We start from the raw sequence: 15912 nt of genomic DNA on the forward strand, positions 1-15912 counted from the left end.
GAAAACAAACCTCTAACTGTTTAACAGTTAGAGCTAAACCAAAACACGTGTTATAATTGAAATCAAGTTTCAATTTGACACGTGATCTCTAATATACCTCCTGAAACCAAGGGTAGTTTGACTAGAGAGGCTAAGTCAACTACTCTAAGTTGTTTCCTTAAGATTAGAAACCTAGCCGTGGCCAAGGGCTAGCTGAGCACATCTGCAGTCTGAAAATCAGATGGAATGTGCTTTACTTGAAGAGTTTTGGCTTGAATCTTGTCCCTGACGAAAAAGAGATCTAACTCTATGTGCTTAGTCCTGTTGTGAAAAAGGAAGGAAATTGATGGTAGATACTCACAAGATTTGGATGAAACATATCAGTAGGGACTTGTAGAATGAATACTGAGAAAGAAATGCTGTACGGTTGTAAGAGTACCGGCCATGGACCAGAATTAATCTTTTAAGAAATCTAAACTCTGAAAAATAATAGAACAATCACAACATTAGAGATGAAATCTGCAAGTCATGTGCAAATAAACAAAGAAGGAGAACAACCAATCTGGCTAATATAATTTTCAGACAATAAAAAAGAGATCAAGTTGAGGAGTTAAAGTAAAATGAAAAAATTATTCAAAAAGGTTCTGATACAGACAGCACCATAAGTTGAACCATATGAATAAAATATCTGACAAAATTTCAAATGGGAGAAAATCAGAAAAAGATATTTGACACATGCATTAAGAACTATTGTATACATCATGATTGCACCTGAAAAAGGTATAAAATGGCTTACTTCCTATACTGTAATCAGCTGCTCTTGCTGCCTGCAATCCTTCTCTGCCACTAATGCCCACACCGATATCAGCCTGTTGTATCATCCTTACATCGTTCCCACCATCACCAATTGCCAATGTTCTATAGTCACATGATTTTAGGATCTGTACAAGCTGCAACAAATAGTGGTGTACACAAGGAAAACTAGTGTCATTATTTTCTGATAAATAAAAAAACAATATAGCTAGCAGTATTATGTTGCCTTAGAGGAAAGCATAAGATACGTCCTATTATTCCCTTCTTACAACAAGGAGTTAATCAAAAGGAAACAGGATAACACAATTCTAGGGTGGAAGGAAAAGGAAGACAAAAAAGGAATGTAAAACATAAGTTCTTACAACAACACAAGGAAAGATATTATAGGAAGAGAGTTGCCAAAAAAACCTGTGCTTTTTGTGATGGTGTCACTCGACAACATATAGCAGTCCTTGACAATATTGCCAGCTCAGTAAAAGCTTTGCAGTAGTGGTTAAGTGCAATCTCAAGAGCCCAACCATCAATAACAAAAGCCACATTCTGTTTGCGAAGGCAGAACAATGAACAAGTGAACTTCAAAACCATTAAAACTATCTTGACTTCAATATGTTTCCTAAAAGAATGTCTTAGTCCAAAAACCAAATGCATTTTTGCAAGCAGCATATCCCTTGATTTTATTTTATTTTATAGATAAGAAAAGAAATTCATTAGTGAAGAAGAAAAAATGTACAAGAACAGGCAATAAGATATCCTCCTAAAAACCAAAAAATACAATAACCAAAATAAACAAGAAAAAAACACCAAGTAAGCAAATTTCAGAATCAATGGATTCTAAGTTAATACAAACATGTAAAGCAGTACCTTAGGTTCTGACACAGTTACCCGCATTGTAAGGAGCACTCTCTCTAGACTTCTATAAACCTCATCCTCTGTTTTTCCATCAATTGATAGAAGCTGCCCTTTCGGTTCTATCAGTTTGGGGGAGAGATTGAAAGAATAAAGGCTATTCAGTGTTACCATTATAAATTTTAAAACCTTCTAAAAATGATGCATAAAACTAATCACACAGTAAATTTGAAAGCAAATTATGAACATTGAATTGTACACACTCATGCCCTTAAAAAGTGGGTTTATATCCACAACAGCATGTAAAGTAACAACAGCTGTATTGTTTGTATGGGTTGGCAGCCCATGTTGTGAACCAGAAGCTTCAGTTTTGAAGCATCATGACTAGGGTCTGGGATATTTTCAAACTGAAAAAAATTATTCTAGATATTTTCTGATTTTAAGCTTTTATGTCTCTCTAATTATCGAAGTGTTGTATAGTTCGAGTCAAGGGTATAAATATATGCCTTTCCTATGGGTTACATGATAATATTGCACTTTATTACAACCTTCCTTCCATACCCAATTAATCTTTATTTATTTGTTAAATCTTATGGATACAAATAGGTTTTAAATACTTGGTACAAATCCAATAGATGTAACTTACAAAATCTAGATAGAAATAAATATCACAATAGTTAGATAAGTGTTAGTTTACAGTAACTCATGCTACCTTTTAAAACATTATTTCTGTCTTGATTTCATATTTTTGCCTTTAAGCTAATTTTATACTAATTTTGTATGTTGTACCAAAGTCATGCCATGTCTTCTAATGTTTAAAATATTCAGTATCCTCACTTCCTTGTCTCTTACCGTATCAGTGTCCGGTGTCATATTAATGCTTCCTATCGTTAATCGTGTAAAGGTACATGGAAAATAAAGGAAAGGAAAACAGAAAAGCAAGAAGGTGAAATGCTATGTACTTGGAGCCCTTTGTAATAAAGCAACCATGTTAATTGTTACGTAACCTATCAGTATGGTAACAATCACATATTTCTCCGTTCAAGGAATTGGTGGAGTTTCATTTTTCACTACTCATTAGCTTACTCCCCAAAGAAATTAGAGATATTTAGAACAGAATTGTTGCATGGAGACAGATAATTTTGTCACTTAAGATAAACAGAGAATGGCAAAACAACCATGGACGATATCGACTCTTATGTTTCTAGATTCTTTGGTATGATACAAAAAATTCAATAAACGAAGGGTGAGCCTCGATGAAATGGTAAGGTTATTTGCCTTTTGACCTGGAGGTCATGGGTTCGATAAACGAAGGGTGAGCCTCGCTTGCAACAGTAAGGCTACACACATCTACCCTCCCCATACCCCACTTAGTGAGAGTCCCATATATTTAGCCGCACTTTTTTTTAATTTACACTAAACTGAGAAGAAAACTACACTATTCTACTGGATCTCAAATCTTAACTACCTGGAGAAATAAAATTACATGACAGGGCAATTTGTATTGCGGTATTCTGCTTGTCTCCTGTTAGCATCCAAAAATTTATTCCAGCTTTTCGTAGTGTTTCTATAGTTTCAGGGACACCATCCTGAAAGATTTCAAGTGAAAGTAAAATTCCAATGATCATCATATGCATATAAACTCACAAGGAAAATTCATTCTTTATTTTCCTCTCTTTATCCCCCAAGGCCCAAACTATCTAAAGTATATAGAAATTCAGCAAAATTATAAGGTTTTGAAAATGCTATCTAAAAATTAGATCTCCATGTGCAAACACAACAGATATTCACCTGTAAACGATCCTCTATTGCTGTCACGCCAAGAACTTCCAAGTTATGCTCTACTCTTTGACAGACCTCAGCTACTCTCCACTGAAAAATAGCAAATTGTGAAATCATCTTAGATTTACAGAATATAAAATCATTAATAAGAGTTCCCTTTACCTCTCTATCAACCAAAGTGCTGCTAGCCTCTTTAAACATCAAAGACCATTCTTGATATTCATCCTCGTTCAACTCACGCCAAGCCAGACACAGCGTACGTAGTCCCAAGTGAGCATACTGCTCCACAGCTTCAACGAAGTTTCGGGTTTGCTTCCCTGCAGTAAGTGATGGTGTCAATTGTACAACAAAATAAATTTCAAACAAATGAACATATTAGGGAGCTTGAAGTATGGGACTCTGAGTAGTCAGTCAATTTTAGTTCAGTTTTGGCACTTTTGCCTGTCAAACTAACATCCAGTTTGGTGAAAATCCAAACTGATCAGCAATATTTTATGACAAATCCAATCAACATAATCCAAACTTTATTCGTTTGAATTGGATCGATTGATCTATTTTTGCAACTCCTTTTGGTTACGATTTTTGTATTACATATGTAAATTCAAGCCAAAAATATAATAATAGATATTCAGGATATTAGCAACAATATATTATAAAGGACCATATGTGCTGTTGTTTACTTTTAAAAAAATAGTTGGTCATTTCCGTTGTGGTTGGAAGAACAGTTAAGACACATCACATAGCACAAAGGCTGACCCCAAGTGCATATAATATAGGTCAGATTAAAAGAAATGAAAAAGGGAGGGAAATTAAAAAACTGAGGAAATATTTTAGCATCTATGCTTGGGAAATACTACAACAACAAAATTGTCCAAAAATGATGCATGAGTATTAAATATTGATGAGTCATTCCCTACTTGTTGCGAGTCACTCAACTCCTCTCTGATTCTAAACCTCCAGCAGGTCATATTCATATAAGAAAAGAAAAGTACAAAGAATTTGAGGGATAAGGTATAAATTCATGAAAAGAAAAATATGAATTGAATGAAAATCCCTTTGCAAATAGCGTTTGATTGTCCTACAAGTCTACAATAACAATAAAACAGGTAACGTTAATAATCTGACCAGCACAAGCATATGGAAGAATAGCCTCATCTGCTCCTTTCGACAGGAGAAGGATCTTTCCATTTTGGCAATCTTTCAACACCACTGACATTCTTTTCCTATCAGATGTGAACTCTAAGGTTTCCAAAACTTCATACTGAAGTATCTTGGAGTTGAACTTGACTTCTGAAATATATTAGAGAAAATGATAAAATAGAATTAGTAAGCAATTAATTAGCCATACTTCAAAAAGAATGGTAAGTGAGAATACCAAGAATGTTTCCATTCTTATTGAAGAAAACCATATGCAGCCAAGCAGCAGCCTGAACAAGAGCATCCTCATCCTGAGACTGTGCCTTATACAAGATATCTCCAGTTTTGCTGTGAATGAGTGTACAAGAAAACAAAAGCACAATTGATAGTTTTTACTCTCAAGTCTAACTAAAATATCCTGAGAATTATGTCATTCTTAACAGTTTCCATATCTGTGTCCAAGCAAGGATAAAGGCAGAATCACCTTCGTGTAGGTATGACAGTATTACATATCGCCATAACTGTAAGAAATCGTACAACGTCCGGCAAACCACTGGAAACAGCATTGAGAAGCTCTGCATCTGCAGATCACAGGATGTAATTAATCAGGAGGTGAAACTTGCAAAAACAAATACAGAAGCGAATACATATTCAAAAAACATGCACAGGCTAAACAAAAGTCAATGAGTATATGCATATGCGAAGTTGGCATTTCCAGTTAAGAAAAAGTTCAAACACAGCTATTGCATAACAACAAGGCAACAAGAAAGAGTTGCAAAATCCAATCAGACCTTTCAATGCATCTCCATTCTCATTCCCATAGAAAATGCCATTGATACAGCATCTTCTAAATATCATTTTATTCTCAGTCAGGGTGCCTGTTTTGTCAGTCAAGATATACTCAACTTGTCCTAGGTCCTCGCTTATCGCTGTACTGCCACATACAAGATACAACAAACATCATTCATAAAACAAATGTGAAATGTACTAGTTAAGGAAAGTAGTTAGCAATGAGAATCCTTCACTCACTCACTTTGTTGCATGAGATGGAATATTAGTCTCTAGGTCAATCATCTGATGGTCCCAATCAATAAAGTTTGCATATAAGCTCTTCACTAAATCCAGAGATACCTGCCAGAGATGGTACAGTTGTCTAAATCAACTTTCACTCTCACAATATCTACACAAGCTAGAATTAATACAGAATTAAATAATAATATTGTATTGGCATTATGGATAACTGTACAAGATCCCAATTTTGGTAAGAGATTCAGTTTTAATATCATTTCCTTTAGTTTCTAAAGGTTGTCAATTTTCTTCCATCAAAGTACTATCACTATGCTTTCTATAATGTGACTGTGTTTGAATGACAATAGAAATGACAAGTGCGTTGAATGTACTTTTTATTCTGCCAAGAACTATACCATCAGCTTACCTTAATTGAAATGGGTATCATGATGGAACAAAGAAGCTCGAACCGCAAAGGAATGACCAATAGTTCATACCAAGGGCCTTCATCAGGGTAAAGAACATACCATTGCTTCAAAGAATAAAACAACAAAAAATTAGGATTAACCTACCTGCATCTTGAAAATAGCATTTCAATATAGGGAAACTTGAAGTCAGTAGTTACAGATAAGGCATTAAAATATGGCAAAAACTTAGAACAAAAGGAACAAAAACAACCAAGCCATAGTCCCACTAGGTAAGGTCAACTACATGATCGAACGACGCCATAATGTTCTATCATAAATCATGTTCATTGACAAAGCATTGATATCTAAATCTTTACTAATTGTTTCGCCTATGGTTTTTCTTGGTATCCCTCTTCCTCTAGAAATTGGACTAACATCTTTTGATCTACTCTCCTCAGTGGAGCTTCTAATGGTCTCCTCTACACATGCACAAACCACCTAAAGCATGATTCTACCATCTTTTTCTACAGTAGGAGCTACTCAACATTTTCCCTAATGCATTCATTCATAATTCTATGTTGTCTAGTGTGTCAACTCATCCAACGTAGCATTTTCTCTAAACAATCCTTGAAGGATATAATAATAATAGCATAATGACAAGGAAATTACAAATTGACTGGGTGTTATAAAGAAAATCCAGGATGTCCTGACATCCATTGAAACAATGACTTAAAGATTACAGGAATTATCTTCTAAAATAAACCAAAGGCATTCTTCATTGAGAGTACAATTTACACTCAAGTAAATAGTGCATATGAAACACAAAGGAAGCAACAAACCAAGCACAGGAAGCACAGGAAGCAGACAGAATAACATAGCAATAGACAGATAAAAAAGGCGAATGAATAAACATATCCTAATGTGATAGGATTATATTATAATATCTTGATGACATCTCAGAATACTTTATCAACTCCTAAATAATCAGCTAAGATATTCTAAGATATGATAAACTATTATGAAATATCAAGACATTCTAACAGATTAGTTACAATTATGAGTACAATTATAAGTGCACCAGAAACTTCAGTTCAGAAATCGTGACATACTTTCTTCGCTTCTGTTTCCTTCCAAACATTACCCGCTATGCCAAGAACCATAACAACAACAATTTGAAATACAAATATAGCACCAGTCAGCTTGTCGATCATGGCATCCATAGCAGTGAGCTTTGGTTCTGCGATGCCTCTACTCATGCCAAGTTTGGTTTCATTGCCTGGAGAAATACATGTGCCAGATAATTTAAATTGTTGCTGAAAATATCAAAAAGTTTAATGCATGTTATACATGGACTTGCCTGTATACACAGCCACTCCACATGCCCATTCAGTGTTCCGCAGGTAACAAGACTGAAGAACTGTGTTTTTAATGGTTAAAGGGCATATGTCATTATCAATAAATGGGGGGAACAACCGCATGTTTGCATCAAATCTTCTAATGTCTTTATCTGGACTGGGACACTCGATTACACCCTAAACACAGACACGAGGATACATAAAGAAAGAGAGTGATTAATTATGTATGAAATACAGTATCATTTGACAGAGCTTGTAACAATTATACCATTTATAGTTACTTTTTATAAAATCTTGCCTTAATCTTATGCATAAGTTCAACATTGATTCCCATGCAAGCAGAAGGTATGACCCGTGTCTTCAGATCCATTTCACCATCCATTGCAGAAGTCTAAATAACATGTCATATCACGATATCCATGAAATGTATATAATTAATTATGATGTTCTGTCCTCAAAAAGAGGAAAGAAGGAGATTAGTGGAATTAAGTTCTCTTTAATGCCACAAAGAGAGAGGTCCAATTTTAGCAAGTTTAATGAATGATTACCTCTATATAGCAAACTCCCTGAGAATCAGATGTACCAATCAAAACAAGGTCACAAGGCACTTCATCATTTTCACGAAGCCATACTAAATTACCCACAAGAATATCTTGGGCTTCAACCTACGGCACCATCAACGCAACCCCCACCCCGAAAAAAAAGAATATTAGATTTACAGATATAAGGGAACATGCTATCTAATTTATAAACAAGAAAGTCAATGTAACCCTTGAAACCTACAACATGGAATGCAGACCGAGTAGGTATTTGGACTTATATATACTTAGATTAACAATCTCAAAGAAATTGATGCTCCAAGCAGGTCTTAAGGAGTAGTATAACATTGGTCTTATAGATAAACTTGACCTTTGGTTCTTACAGTAAATGATAGGGATGCATGTCAATGTTCTCAAGCACTCATGCTTACTTAATGATTTTCAGCAGGATATGCATATTGCCAATGATTATATTCATTCAAGACTGTATTTTAGTCCAAATCGTTTGTAGTTGGGGTGCAGAATGCAGTTACTCGTTGATTTTGACCTCTTTCATTAAAATGAAAAACAATGGTAAGCACTCCATATTGATGTTAAACCAGCATTTCTTAAAAAACAAAAGTCAATTTCCACTTTGGAGTATATGCATTAGAATATAAAGTAAAAATTAACGCTGCAATTAATCATTACAGGAATGAACCAATCAAACATAACTTTTTTAAACAAAAACTGGGGATGGAAACAAAAACAAAAACAGGGAGAAAAAATGCAGGGTACATATTATTTGACAAATATACACCATGCAGATATGCATAAAACTGTGAAAGGCATAAATGTAAGGGAAACTCCTATAAATATCTTCCTAATTGCTTGAAATTTCAAAAACCCTAACACCATAGATACCTTACGTATAGGATTTAATTTTTTACCAAGGTCAAAATCATCTACTGACATGAAGGAGTAGCAAACTAGCAATATCTTAGAAAAATAACACACTAGAATCCTTTATAAAAGTCAAAATGATGTACAGTTATTGAAATGATGAACAATTGCTGGAAACAGTAAGTTGAGACTTTTTTTTAAAACTGTTAAGTTGCTCTGACAAAACCCAGAATAAAATATACGCTTAAGAAAATCAAATATCCTTCATACATGTTGCTTGACGCCCTTCCTCACAACCCAGACCTCCTTCTCATTTGCCTTCTTGTCTGAAAGATATCTATTGTAATCATCCCACGCCTCTTTTGATGCGGAGACTGCAAAAATAAAGATAAGTGGACCCCAAGTACTGGCAGGATTTACTGGAGTAATGAGAGGCCATAGCTGCAGGCAAGCTATCAGCAAAAAGTACTGGTTCATGAACCGGCTGAAAAAGGAATAAAATCAGATGGATTAAAAACAAGGACCAGAGACTGTTAAATAAACGATAGCAACAAGTCATATTAGGTATGCACGCATATTATACTAGAAATTGAAATGAAATTTTTCCACCTTGCGCATTACTTAACAAAAATCTGAGCCTTAATCATTCATTACATTTGAGAAAGCTTGAACCAATATATAGAAAGAAGAAGGCTGGAAACCTAGAATCTAGGATTAGTCAAGTATTTGTAACCCCAGACCATGGCATTGTGGAATTCGTATGTGATGCATTGACTAAATGAGGGGAATATGTGACTATGCTTTGGCCACCAACTGCTTGTCAGTTGTCACTGTTTTCCGAGGTAGCATTTTTTTCTTCTGACTTTGCTGCTTAACAGTCCAGTACCCACACTCTCAGCATCTTTATTATTTTTCTCATTTGTTGTTTCATTTGTTTCTTACTTTGTGTTGCAGAATATAGTATACACAGTTATGTTTTCCTTCATGCTTTTGTATTGTGAAACTTTAGATGAATTTTATGTCATAGAACACACTTCTAATTAACGTTATTAAATTTATTAGTTATTGTGTTCAACATCTTTGTTTTTGGAATAAAAAAATAACAAAAATGTTAAGGCAATTGCAATAAAAAATAACAAGCAGTAAGCAGCATTGGTAGAAAGATTACCTGAACTGTTCCCATAAATTTTTTGGAAGAAAGTTCAATACAGTATATTTTCTATTTGAAACACGATTATCACAGTATAAATCATGTGATGATTCACCATCATTGATGTATACAAATCGCTTCATTGTTGAATTCGGAGTGCCTGATTGCCTATAGATATCCTCTACACCTTCATTGCAATACCCAAAGAGAACAATGTTGAAAAACTCAAATAATTGTATATCTGCAAGCAGTGAGAAGAGGAAAATATAAGATTAGTACATTAAATTTGTGATCATGAAAATTAGAACTAGATAATGATATCACCAAACCAAATATATACAATAAACAGATTGAACCCAACATCAAAATAGATTTCATTTTCTCCATTTCTCAAAAATAAACAGAACATTACTATATGCAGGTCATATCAGCATAATAAATATCATTCCACTCTTCACATACATAAATACTATCAGTAAATTCAGGATGCAACTTAAGATGTATTGTGCATAATATCTTAATCTAATTTGACCCGAGTCCATTTGAATGACAAGTCTCAGTTAAAGTACCAAGGCAAATCAACATACAAAAAGTGTTGAAGAATCTCATAATCAATTGAATATCAGTGGGATGACTAACGGTGAATAAACAGGACATCCTTAGCCCACTACATGTATGCAACTATGCATCAATGCATGCACCAAAATATGGCAAAGGAAAACCAATCATAATTTCACATATAAATTCATCACAAGCCAAAATTTTATCATATAAGATACACTATCTACTTTTACATGTTCAACTTTGGTAATGTGAAATCTTGTCAAGGAATAACAATTTGATTGGTAGCATGACAATAGCAAATAATTTCAATTTTCATGATGACAAAACTTGTGTGCTTGAGGAAGAACTTTTTAGAACGATGGAAGCTTGTATGATAACAGAACAGAAACTATAAAATATAAAATATTAATTACAAATTAGAAACTTAAACAAACCTGTGGGATCAGCTAGATTATGAACCCTGTTTGTTTGGAGGAAGAAATATTTACTTCTAAAATTAATATGCTTGTTTGATTGGGCTTGTACTATAAAAATTATATGACAAAAATCATAGCAACACCTAAACCTCAGTCCTCTTTGATGTTATACATAGTCGGTACTAAACCCGGATAAAAGTGAAAGTTGTGTTAGGCAGTTGACAACAAACTTAAAATCTTGTCAAATCATATGATATGGGTCATGAAAAAAAATTATAAAATAAAATAAATAAACTTAGCTGATAAAAATCTGAGATATTCAGCTTCTCACAAAAAAGTTTCTGCCAAAAACTTCTATGAAAAATCACATTTCTTTTGGCCTAACATACGAAAAGCTTCAGCACAGATCTTAAGATACCAATTTAAAATCATTTGATATAGACAGTCTCAGTGCTAACCACATCTCATATAATTGCACGATTAATAAATCTACAAAAAAAACGATTGCGAACGGAGTTGGATTTAGATACCACAGCATCTAAATTGTGAATTCGCTTTCGATTTTGGAAAGAACAATGGAAATATTGAATGGTAATGGATTAGAGAAAGTGCCTGTGAATGTGAAATTGTTCTCTCCCTTTCTGCAACGATACCTTGAAAATGATGGGAGTGCGAGTGTTCCTATTGACTATTCGCTAGTAAATTGATTGATGCACTTTCCTGTTTCATGAAAATGAAATGCGTCTGTTTTCATACATTATTGAGTAAGAAAAGGTATGAAAATGCAACAAACAATATCACTGTATCACCATTCATATTAATTATTATGAACAGTGGTGTACATTATGTGTAAACATAAATATAACCCTCTATGTTAATTAGGTGAACTAAATTATAAATAAATAAAAAATAAGAGTTTAATGTATATGTAATATTTATTACATCTATACTTCTATACTATTAATAAAGGGAAAACATAAAATAACCACTCATCATGGTGTAATTTGTGTTTTCTTATTTTGCCCTCAATATCTTTTTATTTCTACCAAAAAACCATATAATATTATTTTCTTATTATCTTCTTATTTTAAAAGTGTATTTAAAAAATTGAATATTAGACCAATTGACAATTTATAAAATACAAACTATACATTACAAACGATAGGAAAGAATGTTGACAAACACGACAGTGCATATCAACATGCTAGTGATAATAATATAGAAAACTCTTACTTGCATAAAGATAAGAAAAGGCAACAAGCAAGTTGTGTCACCTACTTCACCTTCAAATTATTAATGAGTTATAATCATGTTAGGCATCTGAGAGGGAAATGTTGTTCTCAATCCAAATTAATATGTGGAATATAAAGGAAGAATTCAATTTATGTTAATTAATTTTGAATTGAAATCTATCCATTACTTAAAGATATTAACATCATATATTTAATATATTATATCTATTCCTTTAACTTGATGAATAATTTTAATAATAAATGCATATTATTATATATAATGTATATCGACTTTATATCAATTTGATATATATTTAATCCATTTAAAAATGACCAGAGTAATAAAAAAGTCTAAGGAGGAGAAATTAAAACAATGATACTAAAAAAGTTATTGTTAAAAGGTAATTTATGAAATAATGGTTTTTAAAAGAAAAAAGAGTAAAAAATGGTTCAATGCACTGCACTTCGGTCAGGTAAGAGTTATCAAAAGTCATACTTTACCTGTAGAAGTATTACAAAGCATAAGAATGTGCAGTTCCTGTTGTTTTTTGTCACCCTTCTTAACATTATTGAGTCAAGACATCAACAACCTTAAGGTGATGCTTTGTGCAATATACATAAGTCACATATACATGCAAACAAAAAAGAGAAAAATAAATAAAGTGGTTAGAAACAGTGGTGGTTTTTCATGTACCACTCCCTTTGGTAGAGGTAACTTTGAGTGGAAAGAAAGAAGAGAGAAATTGGATAGAGATTCTTCCTCTCTCTCCTTTGGTTGAGAAGAGAAAGAGAGAAGAAAGAGAAAAAAATACATGGGTCTCACTGAAAATCTCTTTGAGAAGAAAGATGGAAGAAATGACACATTTGACGACACTTAATTTTTACAATGAAGCAAAAATACTTATATAATAGGGTCTTTAAAAATCATATTTGATAGGTAGAATCTTCAAACAATATCAAATTCTAATCTAATTCTCACATCTTTCTTTCTCACATATTTTTCTCTTCTCATTTTCTTCTCTCAAACCAAACAAAGCAGTAAAGTTTAGGAGAGCAAAGTTTTCAGATTAATTTAGTAGCAAAAAATATAAAGAAAGATACATAATTCTTTTCAAAGTTTTAAAATAAAATATTAATTTTAGATAAAAATAATTAATAATTAAAGACGTTAAAGAAACATATGCATTTATTTAAAGTGTTATTCTTCATTCTTTTAAAGACTTAAACTCATTGATGATTTAATTAGAATTAAAATTTTCAACTATTTCATTTTCAATATAAATCATCATATTCCCTAAAAGAAATTCATCTTTTATATTGCTACATAATTAATTTTGTTTGTTATCTTCATTACTGAAAATGATATTTATTCAATAGTTGAACCAATTAAAATAAGACGAGTAACTCAACCAAGCAAGTAATATGCACTAATCTTTTTAGTTTTGTAAAAGGTGCACTTAATTCAAACCTAAATGACTAACGACGTCAACAATAAAATGTTGAAATTAACATATCAAATTAATCTTATCTTACTTAATGAAATTTGTAGAATAGAATTTTTGCACAAAAATACATATATTATCAATGTTAAACAAATTATAAAAATCTTTGGGATCTTGAGATTTTAACTGCAAAGTTTGATAAAGATAACATGTAAATCATAATCTATTTTATCATGTATAAAATCATTATAAACTCAAACGAAATCATAATATTATACGGAACATCAACATCTATAAGTGTAAAAGAATACTCATTATCTATAATTTTTAAAAGAATCATACAAATTGCATTATACATATTTATCAATGTAAAAATTAAGAAAATGTAAGTTCAAATAATTACTTCCATAAGACATAATATAGGTAAAAAGGTTAAAAATATTTTAATAAATAAAATAAAAATATTCATGAAGTAGTTGTCCCACTTATTCTGTCTATCATTTGCCTCTGGTTAGGAAATCATGTTAACTATTAAGATTTGATTTATGAAGAAGAACAAAAGACAAGAGTAGTTAGTGTTTTGAGTTTAGATAAGAATTATTTATTATCAATGATTTTTTAAATAAATAACTTGATTTCTTATTTAATTTATATTTTTTTGGTACAATCAAGAATATTGTTACATTTTTAGGTAAGAAATTAATCTCTTTCATGATGTGTGATTATTATTTCCAACAAATGTGAATGTCAAGAACCGAACCTTTGACCATATGGTCATCTCAGGATTAATGAAGTATTATACTACTAGACCAATACTTTTTGGTATTTAATTTATAATTTTATAAATAAAAACATATTTGAATAATAATTGTTAAGTTGAAAAGTAAAATGTAGGTTTGCTTTTTATTTGATTTTGTTATTCAAGTATGAATTAAAAAATTGATATCTTTTATTAGAGAATTAAAGATAGGGTCAAAGGTGGTATTGAGAATAGATGAAAGCCCAATGTATAATAGAATTTTTCCTATTCACTACTATTTCTTTACTATTCTAAAATCTTTTGTGCAGCTATCAATTCCCTCACATTTTCCCATCAAATTATGTGCATAGGCCCTCCTTTCTTTCATACTTTTCATTTTTTCGTTGCACGGTTGAGTAATGATTAGTTGTTCCAATTACTTTCTTGTGTTCTTTGTTTCTGAGATATCTCATCTTCTCTATTTTTGTGCCTCATTTATTTCTATGTGCAGTCCTGCGATAATCTCTACCACCAATAATTGCATCTTTTCGGACTACTTTCTCTCTATAGATTATTTTATGAGGAGATACCTTATTTCTTTCTGCTAACAAAAGCATAATGTGTACTATTTTGTGTAGTTTTAGAAATATTTTTGTTAAAAATAATTAAACATGATATATATCATGATTTTAGTATCTAAAGGAGATAATTTATTTTCTCATGCAATAAGATAATTGAGAAGGATTTTCTTTATTCATACTAGCGTGTTGATATGCACTACCGTGTCTGCCAACCCGCTTCCCTATCATTTATAATGTATAGTTTGTATGTTATAAATATTAAATATAATATTTTGTGTTAAATGTTTGTAATCTACAGTTGAATTTATTCAATTTGTGTAATGTTCAATTTAGAAAATTGAACATTCATGTTCTACATTCAAAAGTGATAGTTATAATGTAAGAAGAAATAGTTAACCAAATAATATGGAACATATATTCGTTGGAGAGGAATATTGGGTTATATATGGTTTTTTGGTAAAAATTAGAAAAATAGTGAGGGCAAAATAGTGAGAACCACAAATTACACCATGATGGGTGATTATTTTGGGTTTTCCATAAGTAGTATAAATAAACAAATAAAAATGATATAAAAAATTATATTTCTTCAATAAATTAATTAAATTATGTATTTCTAAATATGTAGCCTTTGTACATAGCTCTTATTAAAAATTATTTGTTTATATTATAGATAGTTAAAATAATATTTTAAATATGTGATCCTTGTGATGTTAAGATGATAAATACTAGTTGTTTTTTTTTCTTTTTTTATTCACTGGAGATCAGTAGCGGTCATTACTACTTGAAGGTGTGGGTAGTAGCTACTTTTTTCTTTTGGGTGCTCAAGAATCTGTAAGTAGTATATCCAACTAGGGATAGCAACAGGCGCAGGTAGTAGCTATCGCTACTCATTCTACACAGGGAAATTTTACCTGTGGGTTTTAATGGGTTTCTACTGATATAGTGGATATTCAGAGGTATATATAGGTGCTTTAAAAATTAAAAAAATACCATGACAACTATTTTTGGATATTTTGTATATGAGTTACTTGTTAGCTGAA

At 31.9% G+C, this 15912-nt stretch overlaps 1 protein-coding gene across 1 annotated transcript; it reads right to left on the reverse strand.

Annotated features, from left to right (window-relative positions):
* On the reverse strand, nucleotides 262-11559 carry LOC109334900 (phospholipid-transporting ATPase 2-like). The gene is made up of 20 exons (XM_019570896.1): nucleotides 11491-11559; nucleotides 9917-10139; nucleotides 9019-9232; nucleotides 7876-7992; nucleotides 7626-7718; nucleotides 7330-7504; nucleotides 7082-7248; nucleotides 5993-6097; nucleotides 5591-5688; nucleotides 5349-5491; nucleotides 5042-5138; nucleotides 4796-4905; nucleotides 4546-4710; nucleotides 3583-3737; nucleotides 3430-3510; nucleotides 3107-3227; nucleotides 1654-1760; nucleotides 1201-1332; nucleotides 776-929; nucleotides 262-458 (listed from the first exon to the last, which is right to left on the reverse strand). The coding sequence occupies exons 2-20, from the start codon at nucleotides 10039-10041 to the stop codon at nucleotides 337-339; spliced, it is 2481 nt and encodes an 826-aa protein (XP_019426441.1). The 5' UTR covers nucleotides 10042-10139; nucleotides 11491-11559; the 3' UTR covers nucleotides 262-336.

Source organism: Lupinus angustifolius, chromosome LG19 (assembly GCF_001865875.1).
Source record: "Lupinus angustifolius cultivar Tanjil chromosome LG19, LupAngTanjil_v1.0, whole genome shotgun sequence".
NCBI classification, from domain to species: Eukaryota; Viridiplantae; Streptophyta; class Magnoliopsida; order Fabales; family Fabaceae; genus Lupinus; species Lupinus angustifolius.

What these genes read in the sequence shown, in the direction of transcription:
- LOC109334900 (XM_019570896.1), bottom strand. Translation starts at nt 10,041, where the DNA reads ATGAAGCGATTTGTATACATCAATGATGGTGAATCATCACATGATTTA. An exon ending in AATTTATGGGAACAGTTCAG is followed by an intron (nt 9,233 to 9,916) that starts GTAATCTTTCTA and finishes TTCCTTTTTCAG; the next exon opens with CCGGTTCATGAACCAGTACT. An exon ending in TGGAGTGGCTGTGTATACAG is followed by an intron (nt 7,249 to 7,329) that starts GCAAGTCCATGT and finishes GTATTTCTCCAG; the next exon opens with GCAATGAAACCAAACTTGGC.